General features: G+C 48.1%; 1 protein-coding gene across 1 annotated transcript; it reads right to left on the reverse strand.

The window, feature by feature from the left end:
- Positions 1-9,341: 9,341 nt before the first annotated feature.
- LOC144271531 (uncharacterized) lies at positions 9,342-26,493 on the reverse strand. Its single transcript, XM_077828931.1, has 7 exons — positions 26,456-26,493; positions 20,116-20,200; positions 19,774-19,828; positions 18,664-18,691; positions 17,345-17,411; positions 11,723-11,803; positions 9,342-10,984 (listed from the first exon to the last, which is right to left on the reverse strand). The coding sequence occupies exons 1-7, from the start codon at positions 26,456-26,458 to the stop codon at positions 10,017-10,019; spliced, it is 1,287 nt and encodes a 428-aa protein (XP_077685057.1). The 5' UTR covers positions 26,459-26,493; the 3' UTR covers positions 9,342-10,016.
- Positions 26,494-26,705: the final 212 nt, after the last annotated feature.

Genomic DNA, 26,705 nt, shown 5'->3' on the forward strand with positions numbered 1-26,705 from the left:
AGGACCCATAACTCCCATGGAAGATGATCATACTCGGTAACAAGTGATCGCCCATCATCATCACATCCCAGAATGATGTTTGCTTTTTTTGCAACAATGTTACACTGATGACTCATATTTAGCTTGTGATCCACTATGATCCCCAGATCCCTTTCCACAGTACTCCTTCCTAGGCAGTCATTTCCCATTTTGTATATATGCAATGTATTATTCCTACCCATGTGTAGTCCTTTGCATTTGTCCTTAGTGAATTTCATCCTATTTACATCAGACCATTTCTCCAGTTTGTCCAGATTATTTTGAATGATAATCCTATCCTCCAAAGCACTTGCAACCCCTCCCAGCTTGGTATCGTCCGCAAACTTTATAAGTGTACTCTGTATGCCATTCTCTAAATCACTGATGAAGATATTGAACAGAACTGGACCAAGAACCAATCCATGCAGGACCCCACTTGTTATGCTCTTCCAGCATGACTGTGAACTACTGATAATTACTCTCTGGGAACGGTTTTCTAACCAGTTATGCACCCACCTTATAGTAGCTCCATCTAGGTTGCATTTCCCTAGTTTGTTTATGAGAAGGTCATGCAAGACAGTATCAAAATCTTTACTAAAGTCAAGATATACCACATCTACCATTTCCCTCTGTGACAGGGTGTCTGCCCCTGGCCCTGATAGGGTTAAAATCCGGCCTGGAGGGCTGCAAGGAAACAGCCAATTAGGGCAGTGGCTGCAGCTAATTCGGGTGGCGGCTGGACCAGCCAATCAGGGCCCAGCCGGTCCATATAAAAGGAAGCTGCAGGCCAGAGCAGGGCAGTCTGTTGCAGGAAGCCCAAGGGAGAGGACTGACTTCTTAGAGGGCTTCAGAACTATCACAGTTAATAGGGTTGCTAGGACTTGCAGGCCTGAGGCCCTGGGAAGAGGGTAAAGGAGCCATAGGTAGAAGCCAAAGGTGCTGGGGCTGCAAGGAAGTGGCCCAGGGGATTGAGACAGACTGGTGGAGAAAGAAAGGAGGGGCAGTGGGAAGCTGTTGTTTATAGGGTCCTTGAGCTGGGAACCAGACTAGTGGGTGGGTCTGGGTCTCTCTCCTCGCTGCTGAAGAAGCAGCCTGGCTGTGGACTGCCATGCTGCTGTGAGAAGCAGCTAGACTGTTGTGGAAGGATTGTGACAAGCCTGGAAGGCTGTGCCATGAAGCAGAGGCAGTGAGAGTGGAACTGTGGTGGGTCTGCAGGTTGAGATGAGGATGGGAGAGCCACTACAACTGGAGGGCACACCTGCTGACGATAGAGCTAATTCCCAAAATGGCCAGCAGGAGATGCCAGTGTGGTGAGTGACCTCATGACACCCCCTATCCACAAGATTTGTTACCCTGTAAAAGAATGCTATCAGGCTGGTTTGACACAATTTGTTCTTGACAAATCCATGCTGACTGTCACTTATCACCTTCTTATCTTCTAGATGTTTGCAAATAAAAACTACTTGCTTACAAAATCAGATATAAAAAGACAAAAGTGTCACAGCACATTATTACTGAAATTGCTTACCTTCTCATTTTTATCATAGAATTATAAAATAAATCAATTGGAACATAAATATTATACTTTCTTTCAGTGTATAGTATATAGAGAAGTATAAAGTAATTGTCTGTATGAAATTTTAGTTCGTGCTGACTTGCTAGTGCTTTTTATGTAGCCTGTTGTAAAAGTAGGCAAATATCTAGACTAGTTGATGTACCCCCTGGAAGAACTCTGCATGCCCCCTGGGGTTATGCATACCCCTGGTTCAGAACCACTGTCTTATCTTATCCTGGCATAGCATTCCCATGTAGACAAAGCCCTAAGGGATAATCTAGCATCAGGACCCAATGTTGCACAGCCTCATCTGCAACTGACTTCAACAGGAGTCCAAGGCATTCAGCGGTGGAGGCTAATTTAGCTTCTAGCACCTACGTGAAATAGGTGTTGCTCCAACAAGGGGGTTACTGATGCAGAGAGTGGTTGAAGGCCTGACTCTCAGAGGGGACACTGAAGAGAGTCTGGGGTGCTCAATGCCTTAGAAAAATCAAGCCCTAAGTGACCTGAGGTCTCGTAGTGAATCTATGCACAGCCAGCTCTCAATTTCCAGGCTCATGCTCTGACACTGGGGGGACACCCTTCTGAACTACATCTGCCTGAGGCAGTGTTTCCCAAACTTGGGATACCGCTTGTTCAGGGAAATCCCCTGGTGGGCCGGGCCGGTTTGTTTACCTGCCGTGTAATGGGTTCAGCCGATTGCAGCTCCCATTGGCCGCGGTTCGCCACTTCCTTAGCCCCCATTGGCCTGCAGCAGTGAACCGTGGCCAGTGGGAGCTGTGATGGGCCGAACCTGCAGACACGGCAGGTAAACAAACCAGCCTGGCCCGCCAGGGGCTTTCCCTGAACAAGCAATGTCCCAAGTTTGGGAAACACTGGTCTGAGGGAACATCTGTGCAGCAAAAAATCCCATCTATGGCAGTGAGTCTCAGAGCTCAGGTCAACTGACTTGGGCTCGCTGGGCTCATGCTACAGGACTAAAAACAGCATGTAGATGTTTAGGCTTGGGCTGGAGCCGCTCTGAGCCCCAGCAAGGGGACGGGTTTTCTGTGCAACCACAGAACAAAAGACAGCTCCTGCCGCAAGAAACTTACAATCTAATGTGCCTCATTAAACTTGCTCAGGCTTTCCCCAGTCCTGGCTTTGAATGAAGCTCTGTGGCTATATTAAAAACAAAAGAACAAAGTGTCCGAAAGTACTTACCGGCTCATATATCTCCTCCTCCCTAGAACAGAATGTTACAGACATTAGAACAGGTCACAACTGCTGGAGTTTCAGTGACTTGATTTCAAACTGGGGGTTGAGAAAGCTTTGGATGAGAAGCGGATTCAGTGTATGCTGAAACTTTGGGCCTGTATTGGAGTGGAAAGATGGAGCAAGCATGCAGGCCTTTGTGAGGAGAGGGGAGCATGGAACTCTCTGAGCATTGTGGGGGGTGAGGATCAGACTTTGGGCAGACAAAGTGGAGCCTGGGAAGGGAGTGGTTATAACATTTGATTTCATTCTATGAAAAGCTTCTCCCAGAGGCACTTGCGTGAAAGCCTTCTAAACTACATTTAATAGCGGGATGTTGGGTGCTTACCTGCTGGATAGCCCCATCTGAGCCATCTCACATCTGAGCCATCTCCTGTCAGGATCATCATCCTCTGAAATGGATGGGATGAGGACACATGCAGAAACACTGTGCTCAATTCTTATACCACTTTAGTTACTTAGTAACTCTCCACCAGCCTGGGCTTTACAGGTGGAGTGACAATGCTCAGTGTGGACTAAGAGCATCAGAGCTGGACAAAGATCACCCTCCTATTTCAGAAGCTACCAAGTCATGCCCTAAAGGCCACTCTCTCAGGTTGTGATTCTGCTCCCATTGACGCCAATGTGATTGATCTCAATGGCACACAAGTGGGCCCATATTGGCCACCATGGTAGCTCTGGCTGAGAAGGTGGGTTTGTGGAAGACAATATGCAGTCACATGATCACTCTGCTGTAGATCCAGGAACTTGCTGCACTCCTGCCTTATACAGAGGCTCGTGAGAAGTGAGGGTTTTTTCCCCAAGTAATTTGTACCCAGATCTTCTCAGCTGGGGGTAAAGGGGCTGGGCACAAATAGAGTTTCCCTCAGGTCATTCCCTTGTGGGGAGGGGCAGATTACTCCCCTCAAAGAACAAATCCCACATGGAGCTAAGCAGTAGCCTGGGGAGGCCAGGGTTGTAATGCAGAAGCCCTGTGTCTTTGTACTGCCTTCACAGCCCTGGGGCTACTCCAGTGGAGCTATACACCTCTCTTGGCTGTGACACTAGAAGGAATGGGGTGGGAGTACAGCCAGACCTTGATCATCCACAGAATTTGGCCCATAAAATTATTTTCCATGGACACTCCTTTGAAATAATGCTCCTGTTTCTGGGAAGCCCCAGGCCAAGTTCCCCTATGTTATGGTCAAGGGATAGCTGCACCTTTGACCCCTCTCTAGTCTCTGAGTGCACCCTGCTCAGGTGTGAGGCCTCGTGCCTTCACCCATCGTGGGGTGGAATCCCACAATTCCCCCACTCTCAGACCATGTCTCTGGGGCACAGCCCTTTGTGCTAGCTGGCTCCGTTTGGCACCTGCAAGCACTTCCCTTCAGGAGCTGTAGCACACAGCAACCAGCCAGCCTTCTGAAACCAAAGCACTTTTAATCTCAGGAGCAGGAGCACAGCATGTCTTCTTACCTAAAGCTTACCAACCTGCAGCCTGCCTGTATCTCCCCTGCACAGCTTACTGACAGCTCAACCTCTCCTCTCTAGAGTCACTTTGTAACGATTCCGCCTTTTGGGTCAGCCTGTTTCCAGCGTGGGCAGACAAACCGACTACTTTGGCTGAAACCCGGACTTATCTTTACGACTACTAGATCAAGTCTTGTTCTTAAACTCTGACACTTGTAGCAGGTAGTGTTCTCTGGAGTGATTGTGTTGCATGCCTGCTTGGCACCTGCACACAGACACTCCGCAGGGCTAAAGCCCAGAGCCCCGAATGGGAGGGTGGCCCTCCAGAAAATGACAGGTTTCAGAGTAACAGCCGTGTTAGTCTGTATTTGCAAAAAGAAAAGGAGTACTTGTGGCACCTTAGAGACTAACCAATTTATTTGAGCATGAGCTTTCGTGAGCCACAGCTCACTTCATCAGATGCATACCGTGGAAACTGCAGCAGACTTTATATATACACAGAGAATATGAAACAATACCTCCTCCCACCCCACTGTCCTGCTGGTAATAGCTTATCTAAAGTAATCGTCAGGTTAGGCCATTTCCAGCACAAATCCAGGTTTTCTCACCCTCCACCCCCCCACACAAATTCACTCTCCTGCTGGTGATAGCCCATCCAAAGTGACAACTCTTTACACAATGTGCATGATAATGAAGTTAGGCCATTTCCTGCACAAATCCAGGTTCTCTCACTCCCTCACCCCCCTCCAAAAACCACCCCCATACACACACAAACTCACTCTCCTGCTGGTAATAGCTCATCCAAACTGACCACTCTCCAAGTTTAAATCCAAGTTAAACCAGAACATCTGGGGGGGGGGGGGGGTAGGAAAAAACAAGAGGAAATAGGCTACCTTGCATAATGACTTAGCCACTCCCAGTCTCTATTTAAGCCTAAATTAATAGTATCCAATTTGCAAATGAATTCCAATTCAGCAGTTTCTCGCTGGAGTCTGGATTTGAAGTTTTTTTGTTTTAAGATAGCGACCTTCATGTCTGTGATATCCAAATACTTCAAATCCAGACTCCAGCGAGAAACTGCTGAATTGGAATTCATTTGCAAATTGGATACTATTAATTTAGGCTTAAATAGAGACTGGGAGTGGCTATTTCCTCTTGTTTTTTCCTACCCCCCCCCAGATGTTCTGGTTTAACTTGGATTTAAACTTGGAGAGTGGTCAGTTTGGATGAGCTATTACCAGCAGGAGAGTGAGTTTGTGTGTGTATGGGGGTGGTTTTTGGAGGGGGGTGAGGGAGTGAGAGAACCTGGATTTGTGCAGGAAATGGCCTAACTTCATTATCATGCACATTGTGTAAAGAGTTGTCACTTTGGATGGGCTATCACCAGCAGGAGAGTGAATTTGTGTGGGGGGGTGGAGGGTGAGAAAACCTGGATTTGTGCTGGAAATGGCCTAACCTGACGATTACTTTAGATAAGCTATTACCAGCAGGACAGTGGGGTGGGAGGAGGTATTGTTTCATATTCTCTGTGTATATATAAAGTCTGCTGCAGTTTCCACGGTATGCATCTGATGAAGTGAGCTGTGGCTCACGAAAGCTCATGCTCAAATAAATTGGTTAGTCTCTAAGGTGCCACAAGTACTCCTTTTCTTCTTCCTCCAGAAAATAAACTTTGAGAATTTAAACCCTGTATACAGTAAATATTTCCCATGACTCGCTCATATAGTCGCATGGTTGGACTCACCATAGTGCTGGGGAGCCTCTGCCTGTGGTTTCAGTGAGTAGGAAGGAAAAGGGACATTGTTTGAGAGCATCAGACAAAGAAAATTTACAACACAACAAGGTAGCAGGTGACACTTGCCGTGATCCACTGGAATCTCCTGAACCTTTTTGGTTCTAGACTTTCTAGAAGCAAGCCAAAGGGCCTGGCCTTCTATGGCTAATGAACTCCCAAGGGCAAGGGGCAAACTCTTGGCGGCTGGGAGCCCTATGGTTAGTTTAGACCATCTTCAATAGATGGTCCTGGGAGCAGCCTACTCATATGCTGCCATTGAACAAGGCCAATGAGCTGAAAGGACCTTTATCTGTCAACTGTTAAGGCAACAATATCCATCTAGAGTCTCACTAGATCCCTTCGCTAGATGCTAGCTAGCTGATCTAGGCATGGGAAGTGAGACCTGGAGAGCAGCAAAGAACTGGGATTACTGCACCTCCTGGCCTGAACCCTCATTCTTAGCTACTTAACGCAAGATTCTCCACTGCTGTCAAATGTCCCCCTGCTCTCAAAAGAGAGTGTCTCCTGGTAACAAATCAGTGACACTCCTCCACCCCTTTCATGCAGAGGGAGATGGAACCCACCACCCCAACTCTGCTCTGGGGCCCCCTGGTGAATGCATTTGAAAGACAGACATTCAGTCTTGCTAGGAAATTGTGCCACTGCTCAGTAGGAAATTGCTGGTGCCCCTCATTCCCAGTTAAAAGCGGGGAATGGCTTCTGAGCAATGTGCTGTTTAATGGACAAGAAACTCATGGAGACACATGTTGTACTCACAAACCACTCTGAGCTGCACGGAGGACACCTAGGAGAGAGCAGCACACATCAGAATATGCCATGCATGCTAGGAATTTCACAAGCTCCAAAGCCTAGGTGCTGAGGATCAAGTGAGGGGAATATTATTTTATGCAGCCTTTGGCCTATTGGTGGAAGAATAAAGTTTTCTGGGGAATGGTGAAGGGGTGAATATAGAAAGCTCCTTTAAAGGCCTAACCCTGAGTAGTGCTGAGCACCTGCAACTCCCATTAATATCAACAGGACTTGAGGACACTTCGGCTCAGATCTTCAAAGTATTTAGGCACATTACTCCCATTGAGATTAATAGGAGTTAGGTACCTAAATGCCTTAGAGGATCTAAGCCTCAGTACCTTGCAGAATCAGGTGGACCTGCAGGCTGTGTGCTCATTAACATCAATAGAGTTAGGGTATGTCTACACTACAAAATTAGGTCGATATTATAGAAGTCGATTTTTAGAAATTGATTTTATACAGTCGATTGCGTATGTTCACACTAAGCGCATTAAGTCGGCGGACTGTGTCCTCACTACCGTGGCTAGCATCGATTTATGGAGTGGTGCACTGTGGGTAGCTATCCCACAGTTCCCACAGTCTCCGCCGCCCATTGGAATTCTGGGTTAAGCTCCCAATGCCTGATGGGGCAAAAACATTGTCGCAGGTGGTTTTGGGTACATGTCATCAGTCGCCCCTTCCTCCGTGAAAGCAATAGCAGACAATCGTTTTGCGTCTATTTTCCGTGCGGACATCATACTGCTTTCAGCAGACAGTGCCGTAAGACTGCTAACCGTCGTCATCCACCGCTTCCGCTGCAACTCTGTTCTGCTGCTATTGTCTCAATAGCGAATTTCTCCATGTTGTCTGTCATGGGCTCCCGGGTACGTGTGTTCTGCCTCGGGAAATGTGCGTGGTGCTAACCGTTGTCATCCACCACTTCCACTGCAACTCTGCTCTCCTGCTCTCATGAATCCACCTTACAGGTCCTCTCATCGTTCTCTATAAATATCTATTCTCATGGCATCCGTCATCAGCCACCACTTCCGCTGCAACTCTGTTCTTCTCCAGATGCCATACCATGGCAAGCATGGAGCCCGCTCAGATCACCACGGCAGTTATGAGCATTGTAAACACCTCGTGCATTATCCTGCAGTATGTGCAGAACCAGAACCTGCAAAAGCAGGCAAGGAGGTGACAGCAGCGCCGTGATGAGAGAGATGAGGACATGGACACAGACTTCTCTCAAAGTACGGGCCCCAGCAATTTGGACATCCTGGTGGCAATGAGGCAGGCTCATGATGTGGAATGCTGATTCTGGGCCCCGGGAGACTGGTGGGACCGCATAGTGTTGCAGGTCTGGGATGATTCCCAGTGGCTGCGAAACTTTCGCATGTGTAAGGGCACTTTCATGGAACTTTGTGACTTGCTTTCCCCTGCCCTGAAGTGCAAGAATACCAAAATGAGAGCAGCCCTCACAGTTCACGAGTGAGTGGCAATAGCCCTCTGGAAGCTTGCAATGCCAGACAGCTACCGGTCAGTCGGGAATCAATTTGGAGTGGGCAAATCTACTGTGGGGGCTGCTGTGCTGCAAGTAGCCAACGCAATCACTGAGCTGCTGCTATCAAGGGTAGTGACTCTGGGAAATGCGCAGGTCATAGTGGATGGCTTTGTTGCAATGGGATTTCCTAACTGTGGTGGGGCGATAGATGGAACGCATATCCCTATTGTGAGACCGGACCACTTTGGCAGCCAGTACATAAACCACAAGGGGTACTTTTCAATGGTGCTGCAAGCACTTGTGGATCACAAGAGACGTTTCACTGACATCAACTTGGGATGGCCAGGAAAGGTACATGACGCTCGCATCTTCAGGAACTCTGGTCTGTTTGAACAGCTGCAGGAAGGGACTTACTTCCCAGACCAGAAAATAACTGTTGGGGATGTTGAAATGCCTATAGTTATCCTTGGGGACCCAGCCTACCCCTTAATGCCATGGCTCATGAAGCCATACACAGGCACCCTGGACAGTAGTAAGGAACTGTTCAACTATAGGCTGAGCAAGTGCAGAGTGGTGGTAGAATGTGCATTTGGACATTTAAAAGCACGCTGGTGCAGTTTACTGACTCGGTTAGACTTCAGCAAAACCAATATTCCCATTGTTATTGCTGTTTGCTGTGTGCTCCACAATATCTGTGAGAGTAAGGGGGAGACTTTTATGGCGGGGTGGGAGGTTGAGGCAAATCACCTGGCCACTGATTACATGCAGCCAGACACCAGCGTGATTAGAAGAGCACAGTAGGGCGTGCTGCACATCAGGGAAGCTTTGAAAACCAGTTTCATGACTATCCAGGCTACGGTGTGACAGTTCTGTTTGTTTCTCCTTGATGAAAACCCGCCCCCTTGGTTCACTCTACTTCCCTGTAAGCCAACCGCCCTCCCCCTCTTCGATCACCGCTTGCAGAGGCAATAAAGTCATTGTTGTTTCAAAATCATGCATTCTTTATTAATTCATCACACAAATAGGGCGATAACTGCCAAGGTAGCCCGGGAGGGGTGGGGGAGGAGGGAAGCACTGAGTGAGGCGGTGGATGAGGGGAGGAGGGAAGGACAAGGCCACACTGCACTTCAAAACTTATTGAATGCCAGCCTTCTGTTGCTTGGGCAGTCCTCTGGGGTGGAGTGGTTGGGTGCCCGGAGGCCCCCCGCACGTTGGGTGAGGAGGCTATGGAACTTGAGGAGGAGGGCAGACGGTTACATAGGGGCTGCAGCAGTGGTCTGTGCTCCTGCTGCCTTTCCTGCAGCTCCACCAGACACTGGAGCATATCAGTTTGATCCCCCAGTAGCCTCAATATTGCATCCTGTCTCCTCTCATCATGCTGCCGCCACCTCTCCTCTTGCTCCCGCAACCTCTCATCTTGCTCGTCCCTCCTGTCCTCGTGTTCATTTTCTGCTTTCCTGGACTCTGCCATTGTTTGCCTCCACGCATTCTGCTGGGCTCTTTCAGTGCAGGAGGACTGCCTGAGCTCAGAGAACATTTCATCATGAGTGCAGTTTTTTCAACTTCTTATCTGCGCTAGCTTCTGGGACGGAGATCGATCATAGAATATCAGAGTTGGAAGGGACCTCTGGAGGCCATCTAGTCCAACCCCCTGCCCAGAGCAGGACCAATCCCAACTAAATCATCCCAGCCAGGGCTTTGTCAAGCCTGACCTTAAAAACTTCTAAGGAAGGGGATTCCACCACCTCCCTAAGTAACGCATTCCAGTGTTTCACCACCCTCCTAGTGAAAAAGTTTTTCTTAATATCCAACCTAAATCTCCCCCACTGCAACTTGAGACAATTACTCCTTGTCCTGTCATCTGCTATTACTGAGAATAGTCTAGATCCATCCTCTTTGGATCCACCTTTCAGGTAGTTGAAAGCAGCTATCAAATCCCCCCTCATTCTTCTCTTCTGCAGACTAAACAATCCCAGTTCCCTCAGCCTCTCCTCATAAGTCATGTGTTCCAGACCCCTAATCATTTTTGTTGCCCTTTGCTGGAGTCTCTCCAATTTCTCCACATCCTTCTTGTAGTGTGGAGCCCAAAACTGAACACAGTACTCCAGATGAGGCCTCACCAACGTCCAATAGAGGGGAACGATCACGTCCGTTGATCTGCTGGCAATGCCCCTAGTTATACATCCCAAAATGCCATTGGCCTTCTTGGCAACAAGGGCACACTGTTGACTCATATCCAGCTTCTCGTCCACTGTCACCCCTAGGTCCTTCTCCGCAGAACTGCTGCCTAGCCATTCGGTCCCTAGTCTGTAGCAGTGCATTGGATTCTTCCGTCCTAAGTGCAGGACTCTGCACTTGTCCTTGTTGAACCTCATCAGATTTCTTTTGGCCCAATCCTCCAATTTGTCTAGGTCCCTCTTTATCCTATCCCTACCCTCCAGCTTATCTACCACTCCTCCCAGTTTAGTGTCATCCGCAAACTTGCTGAGGGTGCAATCCACACCATCCTCCAGATCATTTATGAAGATATTGAACAAAACCGGCCCGAGGACCGACCCTTGGGGCACTCCACTTGATACTGGCTGCCATCTAGACATGGAACCATTGATCCATGATGATAGGGGGAGCATTGAAACATCTGCAGCTGCGGGAGGAAAAAAAGGGAGAGTAGTATTTAAAGAGACACATTTTAGCGAACAGTGGGTAGACTCTTTTATGGTGAACCAAGCTGTTAACATTACATAGCACATGTGTTTTCAGTACAAGGTCACATTTTGCCTCTTATATTGAGGGCCTGCCGGTTTGGTATGAGAGATCACACACGCAGGGCTGGGCAACAGAATTCGGCTTGCAGGCAGCCATGGTAAGCCACAGTCTTTCGGCTTCTTCAACCTTCATAACATGTGGGAATGGTTTCAAACAGCAGGGCCCACCTTTCCCATACCAAGCACCCGTTGGGTTGGCCATTTAAAAGGAGGGGCTGAGGTTTTTGGGTTAACATGCAGCACAAACCCAACTAACCTCCCGCCCCCAATTCTCTGGAATGATAACCCCTCCTCCCACCGGGTGACTAGTATCAGGGAAGATCCCTTCCAGCCAAATGCGAACAGCTCAGCATGAATGGGCCGCCCCCACCCCACCGCATGGCTAAAAGCGGGGATGATTTCTTTTCGACCACAGGCAAACAGCCCAGCAGGAATGGCCACCTCTGAATGTCCCCTTAATAATGTCCCTGGAGGATTTCCACTCCATCCCCAGACACTTTAACAGACTTTTCCAGTAGCTGTACTGGCCGCGAATGCATCCCAAGTCTTCAGGGCAAATTAATCATTAAACATGCTTGTTTTTAAACCATGTATTATATTTACAGAGGTACACTCACCAGAAGGTGCCATCTCTAGCTTCATGGTCCACGAGCCTGCCTTGGGAGGGTATTGGCTCCAGGGTGATAAACAGTTCCTGGCTGTCAGAGAGAATGGTTTCTCCACTTGCCTGTTGTGCACTATCCTCCTCATCTTCCTCGTCCCCAAAATCCCTGTCCCTGTTGCATGAGACTCCCCCTTGCAGGTGTCCACGGACAGGGGTGAGGTAGTGGTAGGTGTACCCCCTAGAATTGCATGCAGCTCATCATAGAAGCGGCATGTCTGGGGTTCTGACCCGCAGCGGCCGTTTGCCACTTTGTTTTTTTGGTAGGCTTGCCTGAGCGCCTTAATTTTCACGTGGCACTGCTGCGGGTCCCTGTTATGGCCTCTGTCCATCATGCCCTTGTAGATTTTTTCAAATATTTTGGCATTTCATCTTTTGGAACGGAGTTCTGATAGCACAGATTCGTCTCCTCATACAGCGATCAGATCCAGTACCTCCCATTCGGTCCATGCTGGAGCTCTTTTGTGATTCTGGGACTACATGGTCACCTGTACTGATGAGCTCTGCATGGTCACCTCTGCTGATGAGCTTGCCACACTGGCCAAACAGGAAATGAAATTCAAAAGTTCCCGGTGCTTTTCCTGTGTACCTGGCTAGTGCATCTGAGTTGAAAGTGCTGTCCAGAGCGGTCACAATGGAGTACTCTGGAATAGCTCCTGGAGGCCAATACCATCAAATTGCATCCACACTACCCGAAATTCGACCCAGTGATGTCGATTTCAGCACTAATCCCCTTGTCGGAGAGGAGTACAGAAATTGATTTTAAGAGCCCTTTAAGTCAACAAAAATGGCTTCGTCATGTGGATGGCTGCAGGGTTAAATCTATCTAATGCTGCTAAATGCAACCTAAACTTGCAGTGTAGACCAGGGCTAAGTATTCTTCCATCTACAGTCCAAGGGATTTAGAGTATTGACTAAGCTATAAAAGGGTTTCTTTTCTTACACTACTGATGTATTGCTACCCTGAAAGGTGCTAATGGCTGCCACCTTTTGGCCTTCACAACAGTGACAGAGTGGGAATTATTCATAATATTTTGTGTGAATAGTGTGTGTGCCTCAGTTTCCCCTATGTGGTTTATGGTTAATGAGGTCACAGGAGGGGGAGGGGGAGGTTGTTTACTCTTTGCAGAGATCCAGGTGTGACTGACTCCTGGCTCTCTGGGGCCTGGCCCCATGCCATGAAGAGTCCCAGAAGACAATGGCCTGGACATTGGATACCTAGCAACTAACAACCTCCTTTGCAAATAAGCCAGGTTTGACCAGCTGGAGAACATAAGGCCATGGAGGAGGCCAGGGGGACAATGTTTGCCCGGGAACAAGGACAAAGTGGTTATGTGTGGGCTGCTGGAAGCAAGCTCTTGACTTCTGGAGTGGGACTCAATGGGGGTCAGAGGAAGCTCTGGGCTCTGAACTGACCCAGATGGACTTTGCTGTAACTTTTCTGTTCTTTGTGCGAACTTAAGAACTTTCTATAGTGTTTCAGACATATAATAAATCCTTCTGTTTTTACAATGCTGACTGAGAGTCACTGCAGATTAAATTTGGGGGTGTTTTGCTCCCTTTGGGGGCGTAAGACTTCTCCTGGTGTCCAAGCCAAGTGGACTCACTGAGGGGAGTTCACAGTGTGAAGCAGGGGTACTGAAGGCTCTGAGGGTCAGTGGCAGGAGACAGTGAAGCCAAGGGGCGTATCCAGTGAAAGAGTGTGACCCTATGGGGGCTGACACACTGAAGAAGTCCTCCCAGGGACTGTTCCAGAACCGTTAGAGAGCACTGGTGCAGTGGAGCCATGACAACAACATCCCCTGACAAGGAATTCCACAGGGTGATTGTGCACTGTGTGAAGAAATACTTCCTGTCTCTTCTTAAACCTGCTGCCTTTTAATTTCATTGGGTGACCCTTAGTTCTTGTGTTACATGAAGCTGTAAATAACACTTCCTTATACACTTTCTCCACATGTCATGATTTTATAGACCTCAGTCATACCTCCCCCCCCCACCCCGGTCATCTCTTTTCCAAGCTGAAAAGTCCCAGTCTTTTTAATCTCTCCTCACATAGAAGCTGTTTCATACCCTTAACCATTTTGTTGCCCTTCTCTATACCTTTTCCAATTAATGTATCTTTTTTTGAAATGGGGTGACCAGAACTGCACCCAGTATTCAAGGTGGGGGTGAACTATGAGTTTATATAGTGACATTATGATATTTTCTGTCTCATTATCTATTCCTTTCCTAATTTGTTCCTAACATTCTGGTCACTTTTTTGACTGCCACTGCTATTGAGTGGATGTTTTCAGAAAACGATCCACAGTGACTCCAAGATCTTTCTTGAGGGGTAACAGTTAATTTAAACCCCATCATTTTGTGTGTCTAGTTGGGATTTTTTTTCCAATGTACATTACTTTGCATTTATCAACATTGAATTTCATCTGGCATTTTGTTGCCGAGTTACCCACTTTTGAGATTCCCTTTGTAACTCTTCGCAGTCTGCTTTGGACTTAACTGTCTTGAGTACTTTTATACCATCTGCAAATTTAGCCACCTCACTGTTTACCCCTTTTTTCAGATCGTTATGAATATGTTGAACAGTACAGATCCCTAGGGCATACCACTATTCACCTCCCTCCAGTCTGAACATTGGCCATTTATTCCTACCCTTTGTCTTTTAACCAGCTACTGATCCAGGAAAGGACCTTCCCTCTTATCCTATGACAGCTTACTTTGCTTAAGAGCCTTTGGTGAGGGACCTTGTCAAAGGCTTTCTGAATGTCCAAGTACACTAGATCCACTGGATCACCCTTGTCCACATGCTTGTTGACCCCCTCAAAGAATTCTAGTAAATTGGTGAGGCATGATTTCCCTTTACAAAAGCCGTGTTGACTCTTCCCTCAACAAATCATGTAAGGAAAAGGAGTTGGGAGGATGATCCTGACAGGAAGCTTCTTGAGCAGAGAGCTCACTAAAGCAGCAGACTTGGGGATCAGAGCAAAGAAACTGCCTGATGTTTGTTCCTACTGTGTTCAGGGAAACAGGACTTTGGGGACAGTTCTTATAAACATCTTATAAATAGATGTGACTCTAGGCACCAGCAAAACAAGCCGGTGTTTGGGGCGGCACAATTCTAGGGGCAGCATTCCAGTGCTGGCCATGCCACCCCTAGCTAGAAACGTGCCCCCGCCGCCCCAGCTCGACTCCGCTCCGCCTCCGCCTGCTCCCCTGAGCACGTCGCCGCCGCTCTGCTTCGCCCCCCTCCCTCCCAGGCTTGCTGTGTGCGAAACAGCTGTTTCACGCGGCAAGCCTGGAAGGGAGGGAGGAGAAGTCGAGCGGCGGTGCGCTCGGGGGGAGGCAGCGGTGGTGGAGCGGAGGTGAGCTGGGGCGGGGAGCAGCTCTTCTACCCCCCCGTTACTTCCTGCGCTCCTCCCCCCACCCTCACCTCCGCTCCACCTGCTCCCCTGAATGAGCTGCCTCTCCCTTGCCTGAGAGGGAGGGGGGAGAAATGGAGCGGCGGTGTGTTCAGGGGAGCAGGCGGAGCGGAGGTGAGCTAGGGCAGTGGGTTGCGGGGGGGAGCTGCAGGAAGCCATTGGGTGGGGAATGCGGCACGCCTGGGGGAGGAGGCAGGGCTGGGGATTTGGGGAAGGGGCGGGGAAGGGGCAGAGTTGGCGTGGAGCCGGAGGCGGGGGGCACAAAAAAAAGCAAGGGTGGCCAAAATTTTTTTTGCTTGGGGCGGCAAAAATCCTACAGCCAGGCCTGCTTATAAACAAGGTTACACCAAAGAACAGACATGACTCATATCATCCATTTCTCCTCCTAATGGGAACAGCCCTACAAGGCCTCAAACATTGGCTAGCCGAAGGGGCAACAATATTAACAAACTTAACTTCATCTGAAGTTTTCCATTTGGAACTACAATGGGCCAGATTTTGCTCAGTTATATATTGATATAAATCAGAGTAACTCCACAGCTTTAGATTTACACTAGTGAAAATGAAAGCGGAGTCAGGCTCCTCCCAAAGAATGACATTGAAGTCAGTGGAGAGACTCCCACTGACTTCAGTGTGGTTTGGATCATTTACTGTGGGGCAGGGAAAGGGATTGGGTATGATGGAGTCCGCTGTTATTGGGATCTCCTTACACTGAGATTTCATAGTAAGGTACATAACTAGGATATAGCCATTCAATGTGGAGATCCACCCATCAAACTCCCGAAGTCCAATCCCTGACACCCATAGAATCATAGAATCATAGAATATCAGGGTTGGAAGGGACCCCTGAAGGTCATCTAGTCCAACCCCCTGCTCGAAGCAGGACCAATTCCCAGTTAAATCATCCCAGCCAGGGCTTTGTCAAGCCTGACCTTAAAAACTTCCAAGGAAGGAGATTCCACCACCTCCCTAGGTAACGCATTCCAGTGTTTCACCACCCTCTTAGTGAAAAAGTTTTTCCTAATATCCAATCTAAACCTCCCCCACTGCAACTTGAGGCCATTACTCCTCGTTCTGTCATCTGCTACCATCGAGAACAGTCTAGAGCCATCCTCTTTGGAACCCCCTTTCAGGTAGTTGAAAGCAGCTATCAAATCCCCCATCATTCTTCTCTTCTGCAGGCTAAACAATCCCAGCTCCCTCAGCCTCTCCTCATAAGTCATGTGTTCTAGACCCCTAATCATTTTTGTTGCCCTTCGCTGGACTCTCTCCAATTTATCCAATTTATCCACATCCTTCTTGTAGTGTGGGGCCCAAAACTGGACACAGTACTCCAGATGAGGCCTCACCAATGTCGAATAGAGGGGGACGATCACGTCCCTCGATCTGCTCGCTATGCCCCTACGTATACATCCCAAAATGCCATTGGCCTTCTTGGCAACAAGGGCACACTGCTGACTCATATCCAGCTTCTCGTCCACTGTCACCCCTAGGTCCTTTTCCGCAGAACTGCTGCCTAGCCATTCGGTCCCTAGTCTGTAGCGGTGCATTGGATTCTTCAGTCCTAAGTGCAGGACCCTGCACTTATCCTTATTGAACCTCATCAGCACCCAGCATGCACCAAGCTCCCTGTAAAACCTAGGAAGGCTTACACGGGTGGGAGAGGGAACTTTTCTTTTGTTGTTCCAGAGTCCTGGTCAGGAATCTGGAGGAGGAATCTGGCATTACAAGTATAAGACCTGATTTCATAAGCAAAGATACTTTAAAAATTCTAGAGCATGTCAGTTAATAGGAAATAATCTTACTCGTCAAAGTCAGGGAGCTCCTCCCCTCTGACCCATTTCCCTTCCTGATTAGCATCTGAAATGGAGAGAAGATCAAATGGAGGAGTTAGGTTGTACGCTCATCACAGGAGATGGGGATGGTGGGATGGGAGTAGGCTTTACATCTGGGCTCCTCTTACTGATTTCCCTGCTTTCATACTAACACTCTCCCTCCCGTCCCCCTCAGATGCTGCAGGTGCATCACTGGGAGTTCCTTTGTTGGGAAAGGATGGCACCACAAGGTCAGGCAGACCCCTTTCACTATGACAATCATTTTAATAAGCTTCCATCCACTTTTTTCTTAAGAACACACATGCGAACACACACACACCATACCAGCTATTCTCCGCTGCTCTTCCCTCCTCCTACTAGCCTCCTGCAACACCCACTGCTGCCTCTCCTTCTGAAAGAGGAATAAAGGAAACAAGAACTGTGACATTACTTGGGATTGAGGGATTAGCACAAAGCCACTTAGCCTTGTCACTTCAAAGGGAACAAGGGATTCAAAGATACACAAACCCAGTGAGGATCAGCACAGGGCATTGCTCTTTGAGTGTCACCACCCAGGAACTAGGTGATCAGAGATATACAGACCCAGCTGGGGATCTGCAAGGGACAGTCCCATTCCCCTTGGAGTGCCACCACCCAGGAACAAAGTGATCAGATTGAACAAAGCCAAAGCAGGGCACATTCTCAGTTTTGTGACAGGTTACAGTTATTCTCAGTTTTGTGACAGGTTACAAACAGTTACCTGTCTCAGTTACAGACAGGTGCACCACTGTAGCACTTAGTGAAGATGCCCCTGTCGCCATAGGTACTCCACTTCCCCGAGAAGGCAGTAGCTATGTCAATGGGAGAAGACCCAGGGGTTAGGTCAGTATAACTACGTTGCACAGGGGTGTGGATTTATGTAGTTATACTGACATAAATTGGTAGTGCCACCCAAGCCTTGAGCCTGGTCTATACTACAGAGTTAGGTCAATGCAAGGCAGCGCACGTCGGCCTTTGTAAGTGTCTACACAAAAATTTCACTCCCGCTGCCGTAACTGCCTTGCTACACTGACTTAAAAACTCCACCTCCACAAGAGTCAATGTCAATGTAGTTAGGTTGACACAGTGTCAATGTAAAGACTGTGTTGCTTATGTCGACTGTTACTGGCTTTCAGAAAGCATCCCACAATACCACACACTGACAGTACAATCTGTACAAGTGTTCCTGGTGAGGATGTGCACTTGCTGACCCAAGGAGCAAAGTGTAGACACATACAAGTTATGTAATTACTGCAGCGGCTGTGTGCTAACATAAGTTAGATCAACTTAATTTTGTAGCGTAGACGTGCCCTTAGTTGGGTAGGAGCATTATCTCCTAGGACGCAAGATACAGAACATGGGCGCAAGCAAAAAGCAGTAGGGAATCTCTTTGGATTCACCTTAAGGAGGATGGGTATCCCACTTCCATCTCTGCAATGGAACCACTTCTGGAAACTATTTTAAAGTCAGGGCTTCTATCTCAGAACAACCTCTCTACTACTTACTAGACAAATGCTGGTATTACTTGCTTCTAGTTTAAAAGAGGAAAATGGCATCTGAGTGTGCCTTAAAATGAGAAAAGTTCTCCTGTTGGAGATGTGTGATTGCAAGAGCGTCATACTCACAAGTGACTGGCAGCTGAATTGGTGAGGCCTAGGAGAAAGCAGCACACATTAAAATATGCCACCTGAGCTTTGAGTATCACAGACATGACTTCTGGCTCTGAGGTGCAAGTGAAGGAGGGAATATTTTTCATGCAGCTTTTGGCTTGTGGATGGAAGAATGAGGTTTTTTAAGGCAGGGGTCCAGGACAGACTCTAGATTATGTCCGTACAGGCTAATCTCACATGCACTGTCTCCTGCAAGGTGGCATATCTTCCGACCTTCCTGCCTGCAGCAGGATTGTCCTGCCTGAGGAAACCTCTCGTCTACTCTTCTTTTTATTTCCCATATGGCTGGTCCTTCAGCATCTGTTCCCATGCCCTTGCTGTTCTATCTCCCTCAGTCTATAGCAGAGCACTAACCACGGGGACGGACTAAGTAATGTGACAGATCAGTTCCACCTTCAGCTTCTATGATTCCATGACTACAGAATGAAACTTATTTGACTCTTGTAAGTTTCACTCTGCAGCTGTGTGCGGCATAGCCCGCAGCCCTTGACAAGAGGCAAAGGATGCGGACCCCAGAGGAGGGCTCTCCAGGGCACCCATAATGAACCTGCTCCAGGAGCAGATGGTGGTTAGCAGAGCACTCGCTATGTATGTGAAAGTGATACCATCTCTGACCACTACGAGGGCATTGAGCAGGGTAAGCAGCTTCTCTCCTTAGTGGGAGAGGGTGAGGTCTACTTCTCACTCATATTGGAAAGCTTCTGGGGCTGGGGCACTCCAAGGATCTGGGAAACCCCTAATATTGCCCTGCAGTGCCCATGCTGCATGTGAGCCCAGCTCCTGGGACGGAGATTTCCAGCCCAGAATTAAACATGCTAACAAGTCAGCTACACAACAGTGCAACATTTAAAGGGATCACTAATATAGGGGGTCAACTAATATAGTTCAGTCATCCCTGGCTGCAGGCAAAGGTGCTTGCTCTGCACAGCTCTGAGCTCTGCCTTAGCGGAATGGAGCCTGCTGTCCAATGAATGCTTGCTGCGAGTGCAGAAAAGGGACTGGGTGATCCCGCTTGATTTTATCCTAAGGAGAGAAGCACCCTGCTGAGCAAAAAATTTACATTACCTCCTGGATGGAGGGGGCAGCTCCCAGTTCCTCCGTCTTCTCTTCTCCATAGCATCTGAAATGGAGAGCATATACAATGGTTAAGAGCAGGCATTACTGTGCAGTGTCATCACAAGAGACAATAGCACTGGGGTTGGGGGACGTTTTTGGAAGTGCTCCATTCCTCATTTCTTTGCAGTGTTCCCTGCTTACATCATAGTTCTCTACTCTTCTGAGCTTGTGGGGACAGCCTGGACTTTGTATCTCCAGTGACAGGGTGGGATTGAGCACTGGGCACTGATTTTAAATGCCTTTAATGAAAATGATCATTGTAGCAAATATTAATTTGCTTTATTTATATACCAGCTATTCTGCGCAGGTTCTCTCTCCTCCTGCTCTCCTCTTGAAGCTCCCATTGCAGCCTGTCAGCCTCACGCTGCCTCGCTGTCTAAGAAACAACACAAATTCATCCAAATATAAGAAAATATAACTGAAATCAGCCATGATCACATAGATCATCTTGCTTCCCCCAGATGATCAGAGAGGTACAATCCCAGAAGGTAATATTTGTCTTCCATAAGAACTCCCCCTTGATCCCAGAGAAGCAGCGGTTAATATCTCTCTGGTGACTCTAATTCTGTTTCACTGGGGAATCTCACCTTGCATCAGGGGATCTCCTGGAAAACTTACTGAAAGTATTTGTGGGAAGGGACTAAAGGGGCCTGACCTGTGACTTCCAGTTCCACTGCCATTTCTAGGAGCTGGCACTTCTTATAACAAAGACCTTAGGAAATAACCTAACCCCTGCTGCTCACAAACCGGGAAGAATTAGTGGGGGAAGCAAAAGTGGATGGGAATCTGGGAGGCAGTGACCATGAGTCCCACGGAATGGGGGAAGTCCCAGATGACTGGAAAAAGGCTAATGTAGTGCCAATCTTTAAAAAAGGGAAGAAGGAGGATCCTGGGAACTACAGACCAGTCAGCCTCACCTCAGTCCCCAGAAAAATCATGGAGCAGGTCCTCAAAGAATCAATCCTGAAGCACTTACATGAGAGGAAAGTGATCAGGAACAGTCAGCATGGATTCACCAAGGGAAGGTCATGCCTGACTAATCTAATCGCCTTCTATGATGAGATTACTGGTTCTGTGGATGAAGGGAAAGCAGTGGATGTATTGTTTCTTGACTTCAGCAAAGCTTTTGACACGGTCTCCCACAGTATTCTTGTCAGCAAGTTAAAGAAGTATGGGCTGGATGAATGCACTATAAGGTGGGTAGAAAGTTGGCTAGATTGTCGGGCTCAACGGGTAGTGATCAATGGCTCCATGTCTAGTTGGCAGCCGGTGTCCAGTGGAGTGCCCCAGGGGTCGGTCCTGGGGCCGGTTTTGTTCAATATCTTCATAAATGATCTGGAGGATGGTGTGGATTGCACTCCCAGCAAATTTGCGGGTGATACTAAACTGGGAGGAGTGGTAGATACACTGGAGGGCAGGGATAGGATACAGAGGGACCTAGACAAATTGGAGGATTGGGCCAAAAGAAATCTGATGAGGTTCAATAAGGATAAGTGCAGGGTTCTGCACTTAGGACGGAAGAACCCAATGCACAGCTACAGACTAGGGACCGAATGGCTAGGCAGCAGTTCCGTGGAAAAGGACGTAGGGGTGACAGTGGATGAGAAGCTGGATATGAGTCAACAGTGTGCCCTTGTTGCCAAGAAGGCCAATGGCATTTTGGGATGTATAAGTAGGGGCATAGCCAGCAGATCGAGGGACGTGATCGTTCCCCTCTATTCGACATTGGTGAGGCCTCATCTGGAGTACTGTGCCCAGTTTTGAGCCCCACACTACAAGAAGGATGTGGATAAATTGGAGAGAGTCCAGCGAAGGGCAACAAAAATGATTAGGGGTCTGGAACACATGACTTATGAGGAGAGGCTGAGGGAACTGGGATTGTTTAGTCTGCAGAAGAGAAGAATGAGGGGGGATTTGATAGCTGCTTTCAACTACCTGAGAGGTGGTTCCAGAGAGGACGGTTCTAGACTATTCTCAGTGGTAGAAGAGGACAGGACAAGGAGTAATGGTCTCAAGTTGCAGTGGGGGAGGTTTAGGTTGGATATTAGGAAAATCTTTTTCACTAGGAGGGTGGTGAAACACTGGAATGCGTTACCTAGGGAGGTGGTAGAATCTCCTTCCTTAGACGTTTTTAAGGTCAGGCTTGACAAAGCCCTGGCTGGGATGATTTAATTGGGGATTGTTCCTGCTCTGGGCAGGGGGTTAAACTAGATGACCTCCAGAGGTCCCTTCCAACTCTGATATTCTATGATTCTATGAAATACCAGGAGGTGAGAGGCAGAAAACCCTGCAATGCCCTCCCACTTGTGAAGAATCATCCCATCGGGGTGGAGGAGCAGGGTTTCCAACAGTTCAGCCTCCAAAGCCCAGGGTCCCTTAAGATCTCAGCAGTTCCTGTAGCATCTGCAGAATGCCAGGGCCCCCAGCAGCTCTCCATGACCAGCCACCAGGGCTTCCCCGTACGCAGCTCCCCCTGAGAACCTCTTTAAAGCAGAATTTCCCCAGCATGGAGATATAAGAAGTAATGGAGCCTCAGGTCATATTAACCTTCTGCTGGGTTTTCCATGAGGCTTGGGGGTGGTGAGGGTGTGATGTTACAACCCATATTCTTCATAGAAATGTTATGATATGAATATGGCATAACTAAGATGTGTTTTACTCAAGATGGATCTTGTGAGATATCATTGGAAAGGTTATGATTTGCTGAATATGATTATACGATTTGTAGGCATGTATCATTTCTGTATCTGAAGTTAGGAATATTGACAATGTATCAATTACAAAAGCATTTGCACCTGGGGAATGCCCACCAGACAGAATGCAATCAGTCTGGGTGGGCCACAAGGAAGAACAATATGACTTTGAAGATGCTAATCTCCTGCCTTCCTGAGAAGCTTCCTGGGATGCTACAAACAATCTTTGACTCATGGCTGCTTTGACACTGCAGGGTCATGTGATTAAGTCACCTGGTACTGGATTCCATGATAGAATACCAGTATTTTTCTATAGGGGGGTGGGTGGATGGGGGAGAGAACCACACTGGCAAACAAAGGGTTGGAAAAGATGTCTGGCCTGTGAAAGAAATGTCTAAAACAACATTCTGGGTCAGAAATTACTACTTGTAACCAGTTTCTTTAGTGCATTAAGCTTAGTCTGCATGTTTGTTTTATTTGTTCAGTAATCTGCTTTGATCTGTTTACTATCCCTTATAATCACTTAAAATCTATCTTCTGTAGTTAATAAACTTATTTTTGTGTTCTCTAAAACCAGTTGGTGGAATTCATAACTGGGGGGCAAAAAGCTGTGCATATCTTCCTCCACATTGAGAGAGGAGGCGAATTTCAATTAGCTTATACTGTACAGTTGTCTCAGTGGTACCCCAGTAAATCAGGTGGCATCCTGGAGTGGGGAGCAACCCATCACAGAGGGAAATTATGGGCAGCCCCACATTGCAGCCCCTAACCTGTTCTCCCAGAGGGGCTGTCTGAAGGCTGGGGCAGGAAAAGTGGTGCTGATCACACGAGTAATAGTCCAGTATCAGACGGTCTGTCTCAGAGACTGTGGCACAGATAAAGGCAAGATAAAAATCTTGCTTATATTGGGTTACAGAGATCTGCACCCACAGTAATTCCCATCATCTTACTCTGACACCCCACACAATTCATTTCACACAGGCCACCAAAGTAGCTATGAGATGGTAACAATGTCCAGTCACTACCAGCCTGGGCTGGATTTAAATTGGCAACCCAGTGATAAAAGGATCCCGAGCCCATTGCTAGTTCCATGATGCTTCCAGCCCCTGCCCCAGTTAGTACCTTGAAAGGAAAGAAATACTCTTCAAGACCAAAGGTTTGTGTAAGGGCACAGACTCATTTCATTCATTGCAGTTAACATTCTAGCAGCGTTAGGAGTTCTTTGGAGACTTGCACTTTCAGATCTTAGCCAGCATCTGAAACTGACAAGTGAGTGTTCATACACTCAGAGGATTGCTGCCATTTTTCAAGGGCAGATGAGACTGAGGGAGTCGTAATTGTTTGCCAGAAGCTGGGAATGGGCGACAAGGGATGGATCTCTTGATGACTACCTGTTCTGTTCATTCCCTCTGGGGAATCTGGCATTGGCCACTGTCAGAAGACAGGATACTGGGCTAGATGGACCTCTGGTCTGACTTGACCCAGTATGGCCACTCTTATGTTCTCTTATGACACTGAGGAGATCCCTGGAGGGCACAGATGAGTCCAATATAACTGATCTTTCCATCTGTACTGTCTCTGATTGTGTCTAATGGGCTGGGCCCCAAAACATGATCCCTTCTAAATGACTAAGGCCCAATGCTGCACCCATTGAGGTCAGTGACAAACTCCCCTTTATTTCAATGGGAGCTGGCCCCGGCCCTAAATAAATACTCAGCCAAATAAGTTCCCCAAGACTTGTTCTGAGATGGTAAAGCAAACCACCTCTTCAAGAGGTCTCTCCTCGGAAAACGCCCATCACAGGCACGCTCCCATGGCTAACCTCAGCAGCAAAGACACAACCTCCCTCAGTTTCCCCTTTACTTGCCTGTGCAAAGGAATATTCTCTCTCAGAGGCAAATTGAAACCTTTTAAATGATATACAGTGCCACAGTCCTCAAATCCCTCAGGGGTGAAACAGTTACTCCGCAAAGTGAAACAAGAGGGGGGAGGGATAGCTCAGTGGTTTGAGCATTGGCCTGCTAAACCCAGGGTTGTGAGTTCAATCCTTGAGGGGGCCATTTGGGATCTGGGGCAAAAATTGGGGATTGGTCCTGCTTTGAGCAGGGGGTTGGACTAGATGACCTCCTTAGGTCCCTTCCATCCCTGATATTCTAGGATTCTAAGGTTACAACACAGCAGCTCATCAATCCCATTTCAAGGTCGCCATTCCCAAGTCACCCACCCAAGAGTCATGAACCCCTAAGTCATCGTTCCTTTAGCCCCTGTTCCAGGGCCCCCTGCTCCAGGCCCATCCACCTTAGAGATCCTGAGTCTTCTCCTGCTGCCCCAAATCAACTCTGTCCATACCTTCTTATCCTACCCATGCTCAGGGGAACCTCCCTCCAGAAACAACCTCTGGCTTCTGGGCCCAGCTTACAATGACCAGGAAGAACCAGCAGTTCTTCCCCTCATTCCCCAGGGGCTTCTGCACAAGCCTATCTCCAATTCAGCAGGGTTCCCCAGATCTAGCCAGTCCTCCCTTCCTCAGAACTCAGCACCCACAGCTCACAGTCACTACCTCCTTCAGCTCTTTCCAGGCTCAGTCAACTCTCTGCTGCTCCCTCTGCCTCTCCCCTATTCTCAGGCAGCTCTCCCCTGCCCCATTCTGCCTCATATGCCTTCAGGTCTCCCTCTTTATATAGCCCAGCAGCCTTCTCTTAAGTGCTAGTGGATGGCAGATGACCAGTCATATGTGCACTGGATCCCACTCCCTCTTAAAGGGGCCAGTCACCCTGCAACAGAGCTGTAACAGGGAAGATTAAAAGGGAAAATGGTTTCACTCACCTGCCACATCTGTCTCCTGTGCATCCTGAACAAACTCAGAGCCCTGATAAGCACCACAGGAAGAATTCACAAAAAATAACCTCTTAGTTTCATTTTATCAATTTGAAAAAATGTGATGTAAGCTGACAGTTGCTGGGTTGACACCTTGCAGAGCGAACCCTCTGTTCAGCCACAGAACAAGGACAGCTGCACTGTGCAAGTTTCCTCAACGCTACCCCACCAACGGGCTTCAATCCTGATTGGAAAGATCCCCTCCTATAGGGGAGGGGTCACTTCAGAGTCCTGCACTTAGGACGGAAGAATCCCATGCACTGCTACAAGCTGGGGACCGACTGGCTAAGCGGCAGTTCTGCAGAAAAAGACGTGGGGATTACAATGGACAAGAAGCTGGATATGAGTAAACAGTGTGCCCTTGTTGCCAAGAAGGCTAACAGCATATTGGGCTGCATGAATAGGATCATTGCCAGCAGATTGAGGGAAGTAATTATTCCCCTCTATTCGGCACTGGTGAGGCCACAGCTGGAGTACTGCATCCAGTTTTGGGCCCCCCCACTACAGAAAGGATGTGGACAAGTTGGAGAGAGTCCAGCAGAGGGCAACGGAAATTATTAGGGGCCTGAGGCACATGATTTATGAGGAGAGGCTGAGGGAACTGGGCTTATTTAGTCTGCAGAAAAGAAGAGTGAGGGGGGATTTGAGAGCAGCCTTCAACTACCTGAAGGGGGGTTCCAAAGAGTGTGGAGCTCGACTGTTCTCAGTGGTGGCAGATGACAGAACAAGGAGCAATGGTCTCAAGTTGCAGTGGGGGAGGTTTAGTTTGGATATTAGGAAACACTATTTCACTAGGAGGGTGGTGAAGCACTGGAATGGGTTACCTAGGGAGGTGGTGGAATCTCCATCCTTAGAGGTTTTTAAGGCCTGGCTTGACAAAGCCCTGGCTGGGATCATTTAGTTGGGGCTGGTCCTGCTTTGAGCAGGGGGTTGGACTAGATGACCCCCTGAGGTTTCTTCCAACCCTAATCTTCTATGATTCTATGATGCAGTCTCCATGGCCCAGTCAGGCCTTAGCCTCACTGTTGAGCTGGCCAACAAGGGGTCTGTTTATTGCTCACCATGACAATGGGAAGAGCTATGCAGAGAGGGAGATTTACGAGTCTCAGGATTGTGGCAGGCAGGTTGAACACTCCCGCAGTGATCTCTTTTGCCTTTTTCCCTGTTAAAAGAGGAGATGTGAAACTTAGGTAATAGTAGTAATGTGCATGGTTAGTTTTTGGCAACAGTGTCCGAAGGGCAAAAAAGAAAAATTGCTATGAAACAGGGCAAGTCATCTTGTTCAGTTCAATAGCAAACACCTCGCAGAAA

This window comes from Eretmochelys imbricata, chromosome 10, assembly GCF_965152235.1.
Source record: "Eretmochelys imbricata isolate rEreImb1 chromosome 10, rEreImb1.hap1, whole genome shotgun sequence".
NCBI lineage: Eukaryota > Metazoa > Chordata > Testudines > Cheloniidae > Eretmochelys > Eretmochelys imbricata.

Bases quoted from the DNA above. Each gene is read 5' to 3' on its own strand.
- LOC144271531 (XM_077828931.1), bottom strand. The intron at 19,829-20,115 runs GTATATAAATAA...TCTCCATTTCAG, and splicing joins GAACCTGCGCAGAATAGCTG to ATGCTATGGAGAAGAGAAGA. The intron at 11,804-17,344 runs GTATGGTGTGTG...TCTCTCTGACAG, and splicing joins AGAGCAGCGGAGAATAGCTG to CCAGGAACTGTTTATCACCC.